This window comes from Pristiophorus japonicus, chromosome 1, assembly GCF_044704955.1.
Source record: "Pristiophorus japonicus isolate sPriJap1 chromosome 1, sPriJap1.hap1, whole genome shotgun sequence".
Taxonomy (NCBI): domain Eukaryota; kingdom Metazoa; phylum Chordata; class Chondrichthyes; family Pristiophoridae; genus Pristiophorus; species Pristiophorus japonicus.
The window spans coordinates 481,982,282-481,995,370 of NC_091977.1; the positions used below are offsets into that span (position 1 = coordinate 481,982,282).

The 13,089-nt window shown below is 45.9% G+C and overlaps 1 protein-coding gene across 1 annotated transcript in view; it reads left to right on the plus strand.

Moving 5' to 3' along the window:
- The window catches only part of LOC139276891 (unconventional myosin-Id-like), a 168,311-nt gene extending 155,503 nt beyond the window's left edge, over positions 1 to 12,808 (plus strand). Inside the window, exon 22 of the mRNA XM_070894890.1 lies at positions 12,626 to 12,808. Coding sequence (XP_070750991.1) covers positions 12,626 to 12,782 — 157 coding nt within the window. The 3' untranslated portion in view covers positions 12,783 to 12,808. The remainder of the gene's footprint in view (positions 1 to 12,625) is intronic.
- The last annotated feature ends 281 nt before the right edge of the window (positions 12,809 to 13,089 follow it).

Consider the following 13,089-nt stretch of genomic DNA (forward strand, 5'->3'; position numbering starts at 1 on the left):
AGTAGGAGTAAATGGGTACTTTTCAGAATGGCAGGCAGTGACTAGTGGGGTACCGCAAGGTTCTGTGCTGGGGCCCCAGCTGTTTACACTGTACATTAATGATTTAGATGAGGGGATTAAATGTAGTATCTCCAAATTTGCAGATGACACTAAGTTGGGTGGCAGTGTGAGCTGCGAGGAGGATGCTGTGAGGCTGCAGAGCGACTTGGATAGGTTAGGTGAGTGGGCAAATGCATGGCAGATGAAGTATAATGTGGATAAATGTGAGGTTATCCACTTTGGTGGTAAAAACAGAGAGACAGACTATTATCTGAATGGTGACAGATTAGGAAAAGGGGAGGTGCAAAGAGACCTGGGTGTCGTGGTACATCAGTCATTGAAGGTTGGCATGCAGGTGCAGCAAGCGGTTAAGAAAGCAAATGGCATGTTGGCCTTCATAGCAAGGGGATTTGAGTACAGGGGCAGGGAGGTGTTGCTACAGTTGTACAGGGCATTGGTGAGGCCACACCTGGAGTATTGTGTACAGTTTTGGTTTCCTAACCTGAGGAAGGACATTCTTGCTATTGAGGGAGTGCAGCGAAGGTTCACCAGACTGATTCCCGGGATGGCGGGACTGACCTATCAAGAAAGACTGGATCAACTGGGCTTGTATTCACTGGAGTTCAGAAGAATGAGAGGGGACCTCATAGAAACATTTAAAATTCTGACGGGGTTAGACAGGTTAGATGCAGGAAGAATGTTCCCAATGTTGGGGAAGTCCAGAACCAGAGGTCACAGTCTAAGGATAAGGGGTAAGCCATTTAGGACCAAGATGTGGAGGAACTTCTTCACCCAGAGAGTGGTGAACCTGTGGAATTCTCTACCACAGAAAGTTGTTGAGGCCAATTCACTAAATATATTCAAAAAGGAGTTAGATGAGGTCCTTACTACTAGGGGGATCAAGGGGTATGGCGAGAAAGCAGGAATGGGGTACTGAAGTTGAATGTTCAGCCATGAACTCATTGAATGGCGGTGCAGGCTCGAAGGGCCGAATGGCCTACTCCTGCACCTATTTTCTATGTTTCTATGTTTCTATATTACATAGCTGCTGGTGAGTGGGGAGCACTGGACATTGTGCTGCCTTGTTTCAAAATGGTTAAATAGGATATCTGGTCTTTACTGTCTGTCTTTTTCGTACGTCCGTTCATATGCGATGCCCCCTGTGGTTGAGCTGCCTGCCGACACTCACTTTCCAGGCTCACGCTGGAGCTGTGCCTCTACAGGGATCAACACCTTCAGAAAAGCGGACGAGAATAAAGCAACAGGAACAGCAAGGGGTGGGAATAAGATTGTCCAAATCCTATCCTTCTCTCAGTTTAAAGGGAATGATTCCACTTCTGGGTCTCTCGCAGATGGCTGCACTTTTTTTAACATCAGCAGTCTGTCGGGGCCGAGGTTGTCTCCTTTCTCCGCACCTAGGCAACGGTTGCTAGGCAACAGAGGTAAGCTCATTTAAAAAGCTGAAGTAATGGACTTGTTTCGAAAGAGACATACAGAGAGGGTTTAAAGGGATGCTTCTCTCGGCCAACAGCTTGTGTGTAGATGATATTGCGCCACAGTCTCTACTCCTCACTCGCTCCAGTTTCTCAAACCATAGTCTCCTTCCCCTACATGTTCCAAATATTAAAATTCCACTTTTACCATCATGTGGAAGATTTCAGCGAGTTAGGCTGAGTAAGAGATTTTTTTCGAGTATGACGGGCAGGAAATGACCAGTTGGTCCGCTATATTCCTGGTGCCCGGAGTGTCTTGACAAGACATCCAACCCACCACACTCTCCTCCCGCTCCCCGCCCCCACCCATGTCATCTCCTTGGTGAGGGAAAAGAACCAAATAAAAACCCAACTCAATTAGGGGGAAAAAAACTCTGGAAAATTTCTCTCCGACCTCCTCACTCATTTGAAACCAGTCCAGGAGATCACATTGACCATTAATATAGGGAGGCAGGGGGTCATTACTGCAAAGCCTCGGTGACAGCTTAGGTCACCAGCAACAACAAACTACAACAACTGACATTTATGTCACGTTTTTAAAGGTGCTTCACACACGCGGGTGTGCTTGTCCTGGCTCCACACATCGAGCCGCTACTAGGCCAAGCTCACCCTCCTCAATTTCAACTTGGCTTCGGCACCAGCCAGAATCAGTCAGTCCACAACCAGCGAGCTTTATTGCGGCGCCCTTTTGGCGCCCTGGCTTGCTGCTTCTATTCCAATGTGGCCTGATGGCTTGGGCCCAAGTCCGGCACAGAGATCATAGGCAGTCCCTCGGTATCGAGGAAGACTTGCTTCCACTCCCAAAGTGAGTTCTTTGATGGCTGAACAGTCCGATATGAGAGCCACAGACCCTGTTACAGGTGGGACAGATATTCGTCGAGGGAAGGGGTCGGTGAGGCTGGTTCCCGTGCGCTCCTTCCGCTGCCTGCGCTTGGCCTCTTCATGCTCTTTGCGTTGGGACTCTAAGAGCTCAACGCCCTCCCGGGTGTACTTTCTCCACCTCGGGCGGTCTGCGGCCAGGGTCTCCCAGGTGTCAGTGGTGATGTCGCACTTTACCAGGGAGGTTTTGAGGGTGTCCTTATAACGTTTCCGCTGTCCTCCTTTGGCTCATTTACCATGAAGGAGCTCCACATAAAGCATTTGCTTCGGGACTCTCGTATCTCACATGCGAACTATGTGGCCTGCCCAGTGAAGCTGATCAAGTGTGGTCAGTGCTTCAATACTGGGGATGTTAGCCTGAACGAGGACACTGATGTTGGTGCGCCTGTCCTCCCAGGGGATTTTCAGGATCTTGCGGCGATATCATTGGTGATATATCTCCAGCGACCTGAGGTGCCTTCTATACACCGTCCATGCCTCAGATCCATACAGGAGGGTGGCTATTACTACAGCCCTGTAGACCATGAGCTTGGTGGTAGATTTGAGGGCCTGGTCTTCAAACACTCTTTTCCTCAGACAGCCGAAGACTGCACTGGTGCACTGGAGGCAATGTTGAATCTCCGCATCAATGTCTGCCTTTGTTGATAAGAGGCTCCCGAGATATGGGAAATGGTCCACGTTGTCCAGGGCCGTGCGTGGATCCTTATGATTGGAGGGCAGTTCTGAGCGGCGGTGACAGGCTGGTGGAGGACCTTTGTCTTACGGATGTTAAACGTAAGTTGCAGGAAAAATGCAGAGAGCAGCGCCAGTCCTTATACATGACCTTTTTTGATCTTACAAAGGCTTTTGACGCTGTCAACCGTGAGGGTCTATAGAGCGTCCTCTTCTGTTTTGGATGCCCCCAAAAGTTTTTTAACATTCTTCGCCTGCTTCACGATGACATGCAGGCTGTGATCCTTACCAACGGATCCATTACAGACCCAATTCACGTCTGGACCGGGGTCAAACAGGGCTGCGTTATCTCTCCAACCCTCTTCTCAATCTTCCTCGCCACCATGCTCCACCTCACAATCAACAAACTGGAGTGGAACTAAACTACAGAACCAGTGGGAAGCTGTTCAAACTGCGCCGTCTCCAGGCCAGGTCCAAGGTCACCCCAACCTCTGTCATTGAGCTGCAGTATGTGGACGATGCCTGCATCTGCACACATTCAGAGGCTGAACTCCAGGCACAGAACAGGACACGGAACAATCGGTCCACTGACTTGCTGCCCGTTTTGGCACAAGGCGAATTTCTCCCCCTAGATCATCAAATTTTGCATTATCCCTGCTTGGCTTAGTTGGCAACACTCTTGCATCTGAGTTCGAAGGTTCAAGTCCCAGTACCTACTTGAGCATGTAACCTAGGCTGATACTTCAGTGCAGCATTAAGGGAGTATTGGGTTGCTAGAGAATCCATCTTTCAGATGAGACATTGAACCAAGGCTCTATCTGCCTGTTGGTTAAGGTCATATGCCCTATGGCATTTTATTTTTAAACAGAGAGCTGTCCTGGCCTACATTCTTCCCTCAACCAACACCACCAAAATAAAATCAGATTTTTTTTGTGGGATCTTGCTGTGCACTAACTGCATCCTGCATTACAACAGTGACTCTTTCTTTATTTTATTGGTTCTTGGGTGTAGGGAAACACTGTCATGTTCCTTGTTGCCCCAAGAGTATTAACAGTCAACCATATAGTATAAGACTGGAGTCACATACAGGTCAGACCTGGTAAGGAGGCAACAGGTTGACTTACCTGAAGAGCATTAGTGATCCAATTTGTTTTTTACAGCAATCCACCTGCTTTCATAGTCATTTTCTGATGCTGGTTTTGAAATGACCAGATTTATAACATTTTATCATTTATCATGATGGGATCTGAACTCACAACTTGCTTGATTGCTTACCCTATAACGTACAGTAGACTATCGTAGCCACACTGGTAGTGAATTGGCTGGGACATCTTGAGGATGCCTTGTGCTGGTTTCCCCCACTAGAGGAAATAGTTTCTCTGTATCTACCTTATCGAATTCCTTTATCATTTTAAACACCTCGATTAGATCACCTCTCAATCTTCTAAACTCCAGGGAATACAAGCCAGAAATTTCAATTTGGCGGGGAGAGAGTTTTAAATTTACACCATGCTTTGTGCAAAGAATTGCTTCTTGATTGTGGCCCCTATTGTTCTCACAATCCCTGTCTTTAGGACTGGGAGTGGTGTAGAGAGGAATATCTGTTCTGGTGTATTTGCCAGTGGCCTTGCATAGAGAGGCCTGGTCTGAGCTGATCCTCATCAGCAAACACTGGTGCACTAACTGAACACCACCCCCCACCCATCCACCCACCCAGAAGACTGTTGCGGTGATTGTTAGCTTATTTGAAACAGTGCGAGTGGAACCATACCCCAGCAAGACACGATGCCTCCAAGAGAAGAGGAAAGAAACTTGGGGAGTTTCTCTTGTGAGATAATGCTTACAATTTAGAACTCAATAAATATAAATAGCGACTAAAACTGACACAGGGGCCCATTGTCTATCCAATGTCTTTAATGTTGATTTTTGCTTGTGTAGCCAGGCAAAGACCCAGCCAGGCTATGAACCTTGGGACACATTCTGTAATGATGCATTAACCAAAACTCCTTGAGAGACCAGAGTCTTGTTGAATACAAGAATTGTCCGTGGCAGTAGGATCCTATCGTGTCTGAGTATGAACACACAGAAGAAAAATCTTTTTTTGAGACCAACAGGAGAAGCTTGGTGCACCGTGGCAGAAGAGTCAGAATGCCACAGCACTCCTTTTGTGTGAAGGCGGCCCTGGGTGAACCTAGTGGATAATTTGATCAAGAGATCCTGCAAATGTCTGAATGAGCCCATTCTCTGAGCACAATATAGAAAAGAAAAATCAGGTCTTTGACTCTTTCTCTGTTGCTGTTCCTATCGGCTGCTGATTTTATTTTAAATTCAGATTTCATAGAGATATGTAGAGATGATGGAGATCATCCAGCCCATCTAGTTCATCCTTCTTCTGTACACACCTATGATCCCCCTCCAAAATGGCATTTAGCAGACTCTTGAATTACTTCAGAGTTTTTGGCCCCATTCCCCTACCTGGAGTTCGGTCCAACTATTAGTCACTCTGGGGTCGGTTTTGACTTTTGGGCAACCTACTGACTGACGTGCACGCACGATCAGCTGCCCGTACCAACACCGAAGAGCTCCCGTGAATTTGCAGCCCCGGCCTCCTTTAAATCGGGCAGTCGAGCTGCAGGGCACCAAACAGATGTCTTCGGTGTGGCTCACCAGGTTGAAGCCAGGGCCATGGCCGCCAGCAACGCAAGTTGTAGGGAAGGGTCGTCATCGCGAAGGGTAAAGGTCCCAGAATGGCAGAGGCCCAGATTATTTTTGTGAGCCACAGAGGAGCACTCAGAGGACCCTGATTTCCATATTAAAAGGGGGACTATATAATGAAAACTGCAGTCTCTTTGAAAAGCCACAGTAGGCCCCTTTCAAAATGGAACCGGCCATATCGCCAATGTTAACAGAATGAGAAGTCTACTGACCCCATTTTGAGGGCATTATAGCCCCATTAACATCAGACGAAGTCAATGTAAATCGACCCCTTTGTCTGTGTGAAGTGCTGAACATTCCTTTTACCAGTTTGTACCTATGTCCCTTTGTCCCAGATTCATGGTCTGACTTGAAGTAGTGCTCTGTATTAACCTTTTCTATTCCACTTAGTATCTTACATCCTCTCTAAAGCCGCCTTCCTTTTGTCTCCTTTAAAGGCTGGAGAGTTTTTCTAACCGTTTCTCATTGCTCAGTCCTTCAAGATTTGGGATCTGCCTAATGAACCTTCTGTATGCCAATCCCAGGACTTGGATATTTCCCTTGTATCTTGGTGACTAGAACTGAACACAGAAACACATAAAAGTTACAACACGGAAGCAGGCCATTTGGCCCAGTCAGTCAGTGTCGATGTTTACTCTCCACGTGAGCAAATAGTTTTAATCACATTTACCTACGCTGTTCCAATATCCCTTAATCCCCTTTCCTTTCATCAACTATCCAATCTTATCTTGAATTTTGGCATAGTTTCTGCCTCAACCATTAACCCTGGAAATGAAATCCACAGTCTCGCAACTGTGTGTGTGAAGAAGTTTCGCTTGCCCTCTGTTCTAAATCTCTTGCATTGAATCTTGTATCTTGAAGCTGCAGAGGCTCTGGTCACAATCTTCCAATTCAACTTAGATATGGAGGCGTTGCCAGGGGACTGGAGGCTTGCAAATATTACACCCTTTTTTTAAAAAAGGGAAAAGGAATAAACCCTACAATTACAGGCCAGTAAGCCTAACATTGGTGGCGGGGAAACTTTTAGAGACAATAATTCGGGACAAAATTAATTGTCATTTGGAAAAGTATGGGCTAATAAAGGAAAGTCAGCATGGATTTGTTAAAGCCAACTCGTGCTTGACTAACTTGATCGGGTTCTTCCATAAAGCAAGGGAGAGGGTTGATGAGTACAGAAATAGGAGGATAGAGCAGATGAATGTGTGGCAGGAGGGAGGGCTTTAGATTTCTGAGGCATTGGGACCGCTTCTGGGGAAGGTGGTACCTGTACAAGCCGGACAGGTTGCACCTCAACAGAGCCGGGACCGATATCCTCACCGGGGCGGGGCTGGGGGGGCGGGGGGGGTGTTGGTAATGCTGTTGGAGAGGGTTTAAACTAGCTTGGCAGGAGGATGGGAACCCGGGAATAGATTCCGTAGGGAGGGGAATAAAGCTGGAATTGGAAAGCAAAAATGTAGAAAGTGAATTTGAAAGACAGAGGAAACAAGGGCTTGAAAGTAGGCAACAAGGAGGTCTGGCTATACTAAATGGTATATACTTCAATGCAAGGAGTATAGTGAATAAGGCAGATGAGCTGAGAGCACATGTAGACACTTGGACGTATGATATTATAGCTATTAGAGACATAGCTAAAAGAGGAGCAGGTAGCTTAACATTCCTGGTTACAGGATTTTCAGACGAGATAGAGAGGGGGGTAAAAAGGGAAGGGGGTCACAGTATTGATTAAAGAAACTATTACAGCTGTGAGGAGAGATGATATGTTAGAGATCATCAAATGAGGCCATATGGGTCGAACTGAAAAACAAAAAAGGGGTGATCACACTGCTGGATGTGTACTATAGACCCCCAAACAGTGAGAGGGAGATAGAAGAGCAAATATGTAGGCACATTTATGAGAAGTGCAAAAACCAGAGGACAGTAATAGTAGGGGATTTCAACTATCCTAATATTAACTGGGACAACAATAGTGTGAAGGGTATAGAGGGTGCGGAATTCCTAAAATGCATTCAAGAGGACTTTTTTAGCCAGCATGTAGCAAGCCCAACACGGGAGAGGGTGGTTCTGGATTTAGTTTTCGGGAATGAAGCTGGGCAGGTGGAAGGGGTAACAGTGGGAGAGCATTTAGGTGCTCGTGGCCATAATTATGTTAGATTTAAGGTAGTTATGGAAAAGGACAAGGTTAAATCAGGAATAAAAGTTCTAAATTGGGGAAAAGCCAACTTTGCTAAGCTGAGAGGTGATTTAGCTGAAACAGCCACCTGAAGGTAAATCAGTGTCAGAGCAGTGGGAGGTATTCAAGGAGGAGACCCGCAGGGTTCAGGCCAAATATGTACCCTTAAAGAAAAAGGGTGGGACTAACAAATCTAGAGCCCCCTGGATGTTTAGGGACATACAGGGTAGGATCAAGAAAAAAAAGGAAGCTTATGACAGATACCGAGGGCTAAATACTGCAGAATCTCTCAGAGTATAGACAGTCCAGGGGTGATATCAAAAGGGATATTAGGAAAGCAAAGAGAGAGCATGAAAAATTCTTGGCAAGTAATACCAAAGAAAACCCAAAGATGTTTTATAAATATATTAAGAGCAAGAGGATAACTAAAGAAAGGGTAGGGCCTATTAGAGACAATGAGGGTAATCTGTGTGTAGAGCTGGAAGATGTGGGTATGGTTCTTAGTGAATACTTTGCGTTTGTTTTCACAAACGCAAAGACATTGCAGGGGACATAGTCTTAGAATAAGGGGCCGCCTATTTGAAACTGAGATTAGGAGAAATTTCTTCTCAGACAATTGTAAATCTATGGAAATCTCTGCACTCTAAAGCTGTGGAGGCTGGGTCATTGAATATATTTAAGGCGGAGGTAGACAGATTTGAGTGAGAAGGGAGTAATGGGTTATGGGGAGCGGGCAGGGAAGTGGAGCTGAGTCAATGATCAGATCAGCCATGATCTTATTGAATGGCAGAGCAGGCTCAATGGGCCAAATGGCCTACTCCTGTTCCTATTTCTTATATTTCTTTGGAGGTATTAAGGGATTTAGCAGCTTCAGTTGTGGTGCCAAAGGCCTGGGCGACTGTTAATGTGGTACCTTTGTTTAAGAAGGGAGAAAAGGATAGACTGAGTAATTACAGGCCAGTCAGCCTAATCTCAGTTGTGTGAAAATTATTGGAAAAATTCCTGAAGGACAGGATATATCTACAATTAGAAAGAAACGGGTTAATCAGGGACAGTCAGCACGGATTTGTTAAGGGTAGGTCATGTATGACTAACTTGATTGAATTTTAAGGGGGTAACCAGGAGGGTTGATGAGGGCACTGCATATGATGTAGTGTATATGGATTTTAGCAAAGCTTTTGATAAGGTCCCACATGGCAGACTGGTCACAAAAGTAAAAGCCCTTGGGATCCAAGGCAAAGTGGCAAGTTGGATCTAAAATTGGCTCATAGGCAGGAAGCAAAGGGTAATAGTTGATGGATGTTTTTGTGACTGGAAGGATGTTTCCAATGGGGTTCTGCAGGGCTCAGTGCTAGGTGCCTTGCTTTTTGTGGTATACATCAATGATCTAGACTTGAATATAGTGGGTATGATTAAGAAGTTTCCAGATGACACAAAAATAGGCTGTGTGGTTGATAATGAAGAAGAAAGCTGTAGACTGCAGGAAGATATCAATCAACTGGCTGGGTGGGCAGAACAGTGGCAAATGGAATTTAATCCAAAGAAGTGTGGGGTAATGCATTTAGGGAGGGCTAACAATAAAAGGGAATACACATTAAATGGTAGGACATTGAGAAGTGTAGAGGAACAAAGGGACCTGGGAGTTCCCTAAAGATAGCAGGCGAGGTGGATAAGGTGGTTAAGAAGGCATACGGAATGCTTGCCTTTATTATTGCACTGGAGAGGGTACAGAGGAGGGTACAAGGATGTTGTCGGGAATGGAGAATCTTAGCTAGGAGGACAGATTGGATAGGCTGGGTTTATTTTCCTTGAATCAGAGAAGGATGAGGGAAGACATCATTAAGGTGTATGAAAATATGAGGGACCTAGATATAGTGGATAGAAAGGGCCTATTTCCCTTAGCAGAGTGGTCAACAACCAGAGGGCATAAATTTAAAGATTTTTGGTCGAAGGTTTAGAGGGGAGTTGAGGGAATATTTCTTTATGCAGAGGGTTATGGGGATCTGGAACTCACTGCCTGAAAGGGTGGTAGAGGCAGAAACCTTCACCACATTTAAAAAATACTTGGATGTGCACTTGAAGTGCCGTAACCTGCAGGGACCTAAAGCTGGAAAGTGGTATTAGGATGGATAGCCTCTTATTGGCTAGCGCAGACACGATGGGCCGAAATGGCCTCCTTCCATGCTGTAAACTTCTAAGATTCTATGATGAGGGTAGTGAAGTTGATGTTGTGTAAATTGACTTTCAAAAGGTGTTTGTCAAAGTACCACATAATGTTAGCAAGATTAAATCCCATTGATTAAAGGGACAGTGATAGTGCGGATACGTAATTGGCTAAGGGTCAGAAAGCTGAGAGTGGTGGTGAACGGTTGCATTTCCAGACTGGAGGGAAGTACACATTGGTTTTCCCCAGGGGTCATTATTAGGACCACTGCTCTTTTTGATACATATTAATGACCTGGACTTGGATTTAACAGGGCCTCATTTCAAAGTTTGCAGATGACACTAAATTTAAATATAGTAAACAATGAGGAGAAAGTATAGAGTGATTCATTTTGGTAGGAAAAATGAGGCAAGGCAATATAAATTAAATGGTACAATTTTAAAGGGGATGCAGGAAGAGAGAGAGACCTAAGGGAGTATGTACTAAATCTTTGAACGTGGCAGGACAAGTTGAGAAGGGTGTTAAAAAGCATATGGGATCCTTGGCTTTGTTAATAGTGGCGTAGAGTACAAAAACAAGGATGTTATGCTAAACCTTTATAAAACACTGGTTAGGCCTCAGCTGGAATATTGCATCCAATTCTGGGCACCACACTTTAGGAAGGATATCAAGGCCATAGAGAGGGTGCAGCCGTGATTTACCAGAATGGTACCAGGGGTGAGGGACTTCAGTTATGTGGAGAGACTGGAGAAACTGGGATTGTTCTCCTTAGAGGAGATTTGATAGAAGTGTTCAGAATCATGAAAGGTTTTTGATAGAGTAAATAAGCAAAAACTGTTTCCAGTGGCAGACAGGTCGGCAACCAGAGGACACAGATTTAAGGTGATTGGCAAAAGAACCAGAACCAACATTTTTTTTTTAAAAACACAGCAAATTTTGATCTGGAATGGGTGAAAAGGTCTGAAAGGGTGGTGGAGGCAGATTCAATAGTATTATTTTTAGAAGGCAATTGGATAAATACTTGAATGGAAAATATTTACAGGGCTATGGGGATAGAACAGGTGAGTGGGACTAATTGGATAGCTCTAGCAAAGACCCAGCACAGGCATAATGGGCCGAATGCCGCCGACTTTTGGTAGAATGATCGCTGATAGCTCTATTGCCCTTCCGAGTTTTGCAGGCGGTGCCCTGATCTCCCCCATAGCGCTCCGCTGCTGCCGATCCGTCTTAAGTGCATCATCACCATGCGCACCGCCGACCTACCCTACCCCCCAATGCTGAAATTCCGCTCTGAAAATCTTCGGCCCACCCAGCGGTGCCAAAACAAGCTTTCCCCTGCTAGTCCACTGAGGCTGAGGCCTTCTTCAATGGCGGTGTGGCTTCCCTTAAAGGGGCCAACAATTAAGCCCCCGGGTTCGGCTGAGCCACCAACAGGCAGCCTGGCACCCCCTCTTGGGTGCCAGGCCGCTGGCCCGGCCGAAACCTTCCCTGATGGCCCAAAGTTTTAAAATTCCGAAGGCTCTCCCCTTTAAGTGAAGGGGAGAGGCATGGTGACGCAGCCCCGTGCTGACGTCATCGCGGTGGTCACTCCGCACCCCCCCCCCCAACTTCCGCCCCTCAGGTGTTGCCACCGCTGCATATCCACCCCTCTAGTGTACTCACCGCCCCCATTAAGAGCGACCTCCGGATGTAAGTAAAAAAAAAACAAAGTGGAATTTCGCTCAAGAGGCAATCTCAAGCACCACGGCGGTGAAAACACTCAATGTGGGGTGGGAGCACCCCGTTTCGGGCGGGAGGCAATTTCGGCTCCAGGAAGTCTTGCTACAATTGTACAGGGCCTTAGTGATACCACACCTGGACTGTTTTGGTCTCCTTATCTAAGGAAGATACACTTGCCTTGGAGGCGGTGCAATGAAGGTTCACTAGATTGATTCCTGGGATGTGAGGCTGTCTTGTGATGAGAGATTGTGTAGAATGGGCTGGAGTTTAGAAGAATGAGGTGATCTCATTGAAACATACAAGATTCTGAAGGGGATTGACAGGGTAGATGCTGAGATGTTTCCCCTGATTGGAGTGTCTAGAACTAGGGGGCACAGTCTCAGGATAAGAGGTCGGCCATTTAAGACAGAGATGAGGAGAAATTTCTTCACTCAGAGGGTTGTGAATCTTTGGAATTCTCTGCCCCAGAGGGCTGTGGGTGCTGAGTCTCTGAATACATTCAAGGCTGAGATAGATAGATTTTTGGAGTCTAGGGAAATCAAGGGATATGGAGATCGGGCGGGAAAGTAGAGTTGGGGTCGATGATCAGCCATGATCGTATTGAATGGCGGAGCAGGCTCGAGGGGCCGTATGGCCTAATCCTGCTCCTATTTATTATGTTCTTATGTAATAGCACTGCGAGCTAAAAAAATTGACCCTAACTTCCCCTCCCAAAAAAGTATAACCAGGGATTTTCTTTCTATCGATTCACTTTTCATTCTTTTATCTTTCCAGGAATAAGATACCTTTTCAGGTCAACGTCAGCAACCCGATCCAGTGTAACATGCACGGCAAAAAACGTACAGTGATGGTGGAGCTAAGAATCGAGCAAACAGAGCCCGACTTCAAGAAAAATCGCACAGGCTTCACGCTGCTCTGGCCGGGAATATAGCGCTCGAGGGCTTTCAATAGGAGCGCATGGAGTTGTTTTTAAAATATGTTTTTTAATAAAAGGTTCCCGTTTCCTCCTAACTGGCTCATTTTTGCCCCAAGTCATGTTCAGAATCGGATGAAATTAGGCCACAACGGGGCAATTGTGTGAATGTGAAGTTATTCTTCCCACCCCCAACCAATATCACTAAATACAGATTATCTGGCCATTATCACATTTCTGTTTGTGGGACCTTGCTATGTGCGAATTAGATGCCGCATTTCCTACACCAGTGACCACACTCAAAAGTACTTCATTAGCCTTAAAA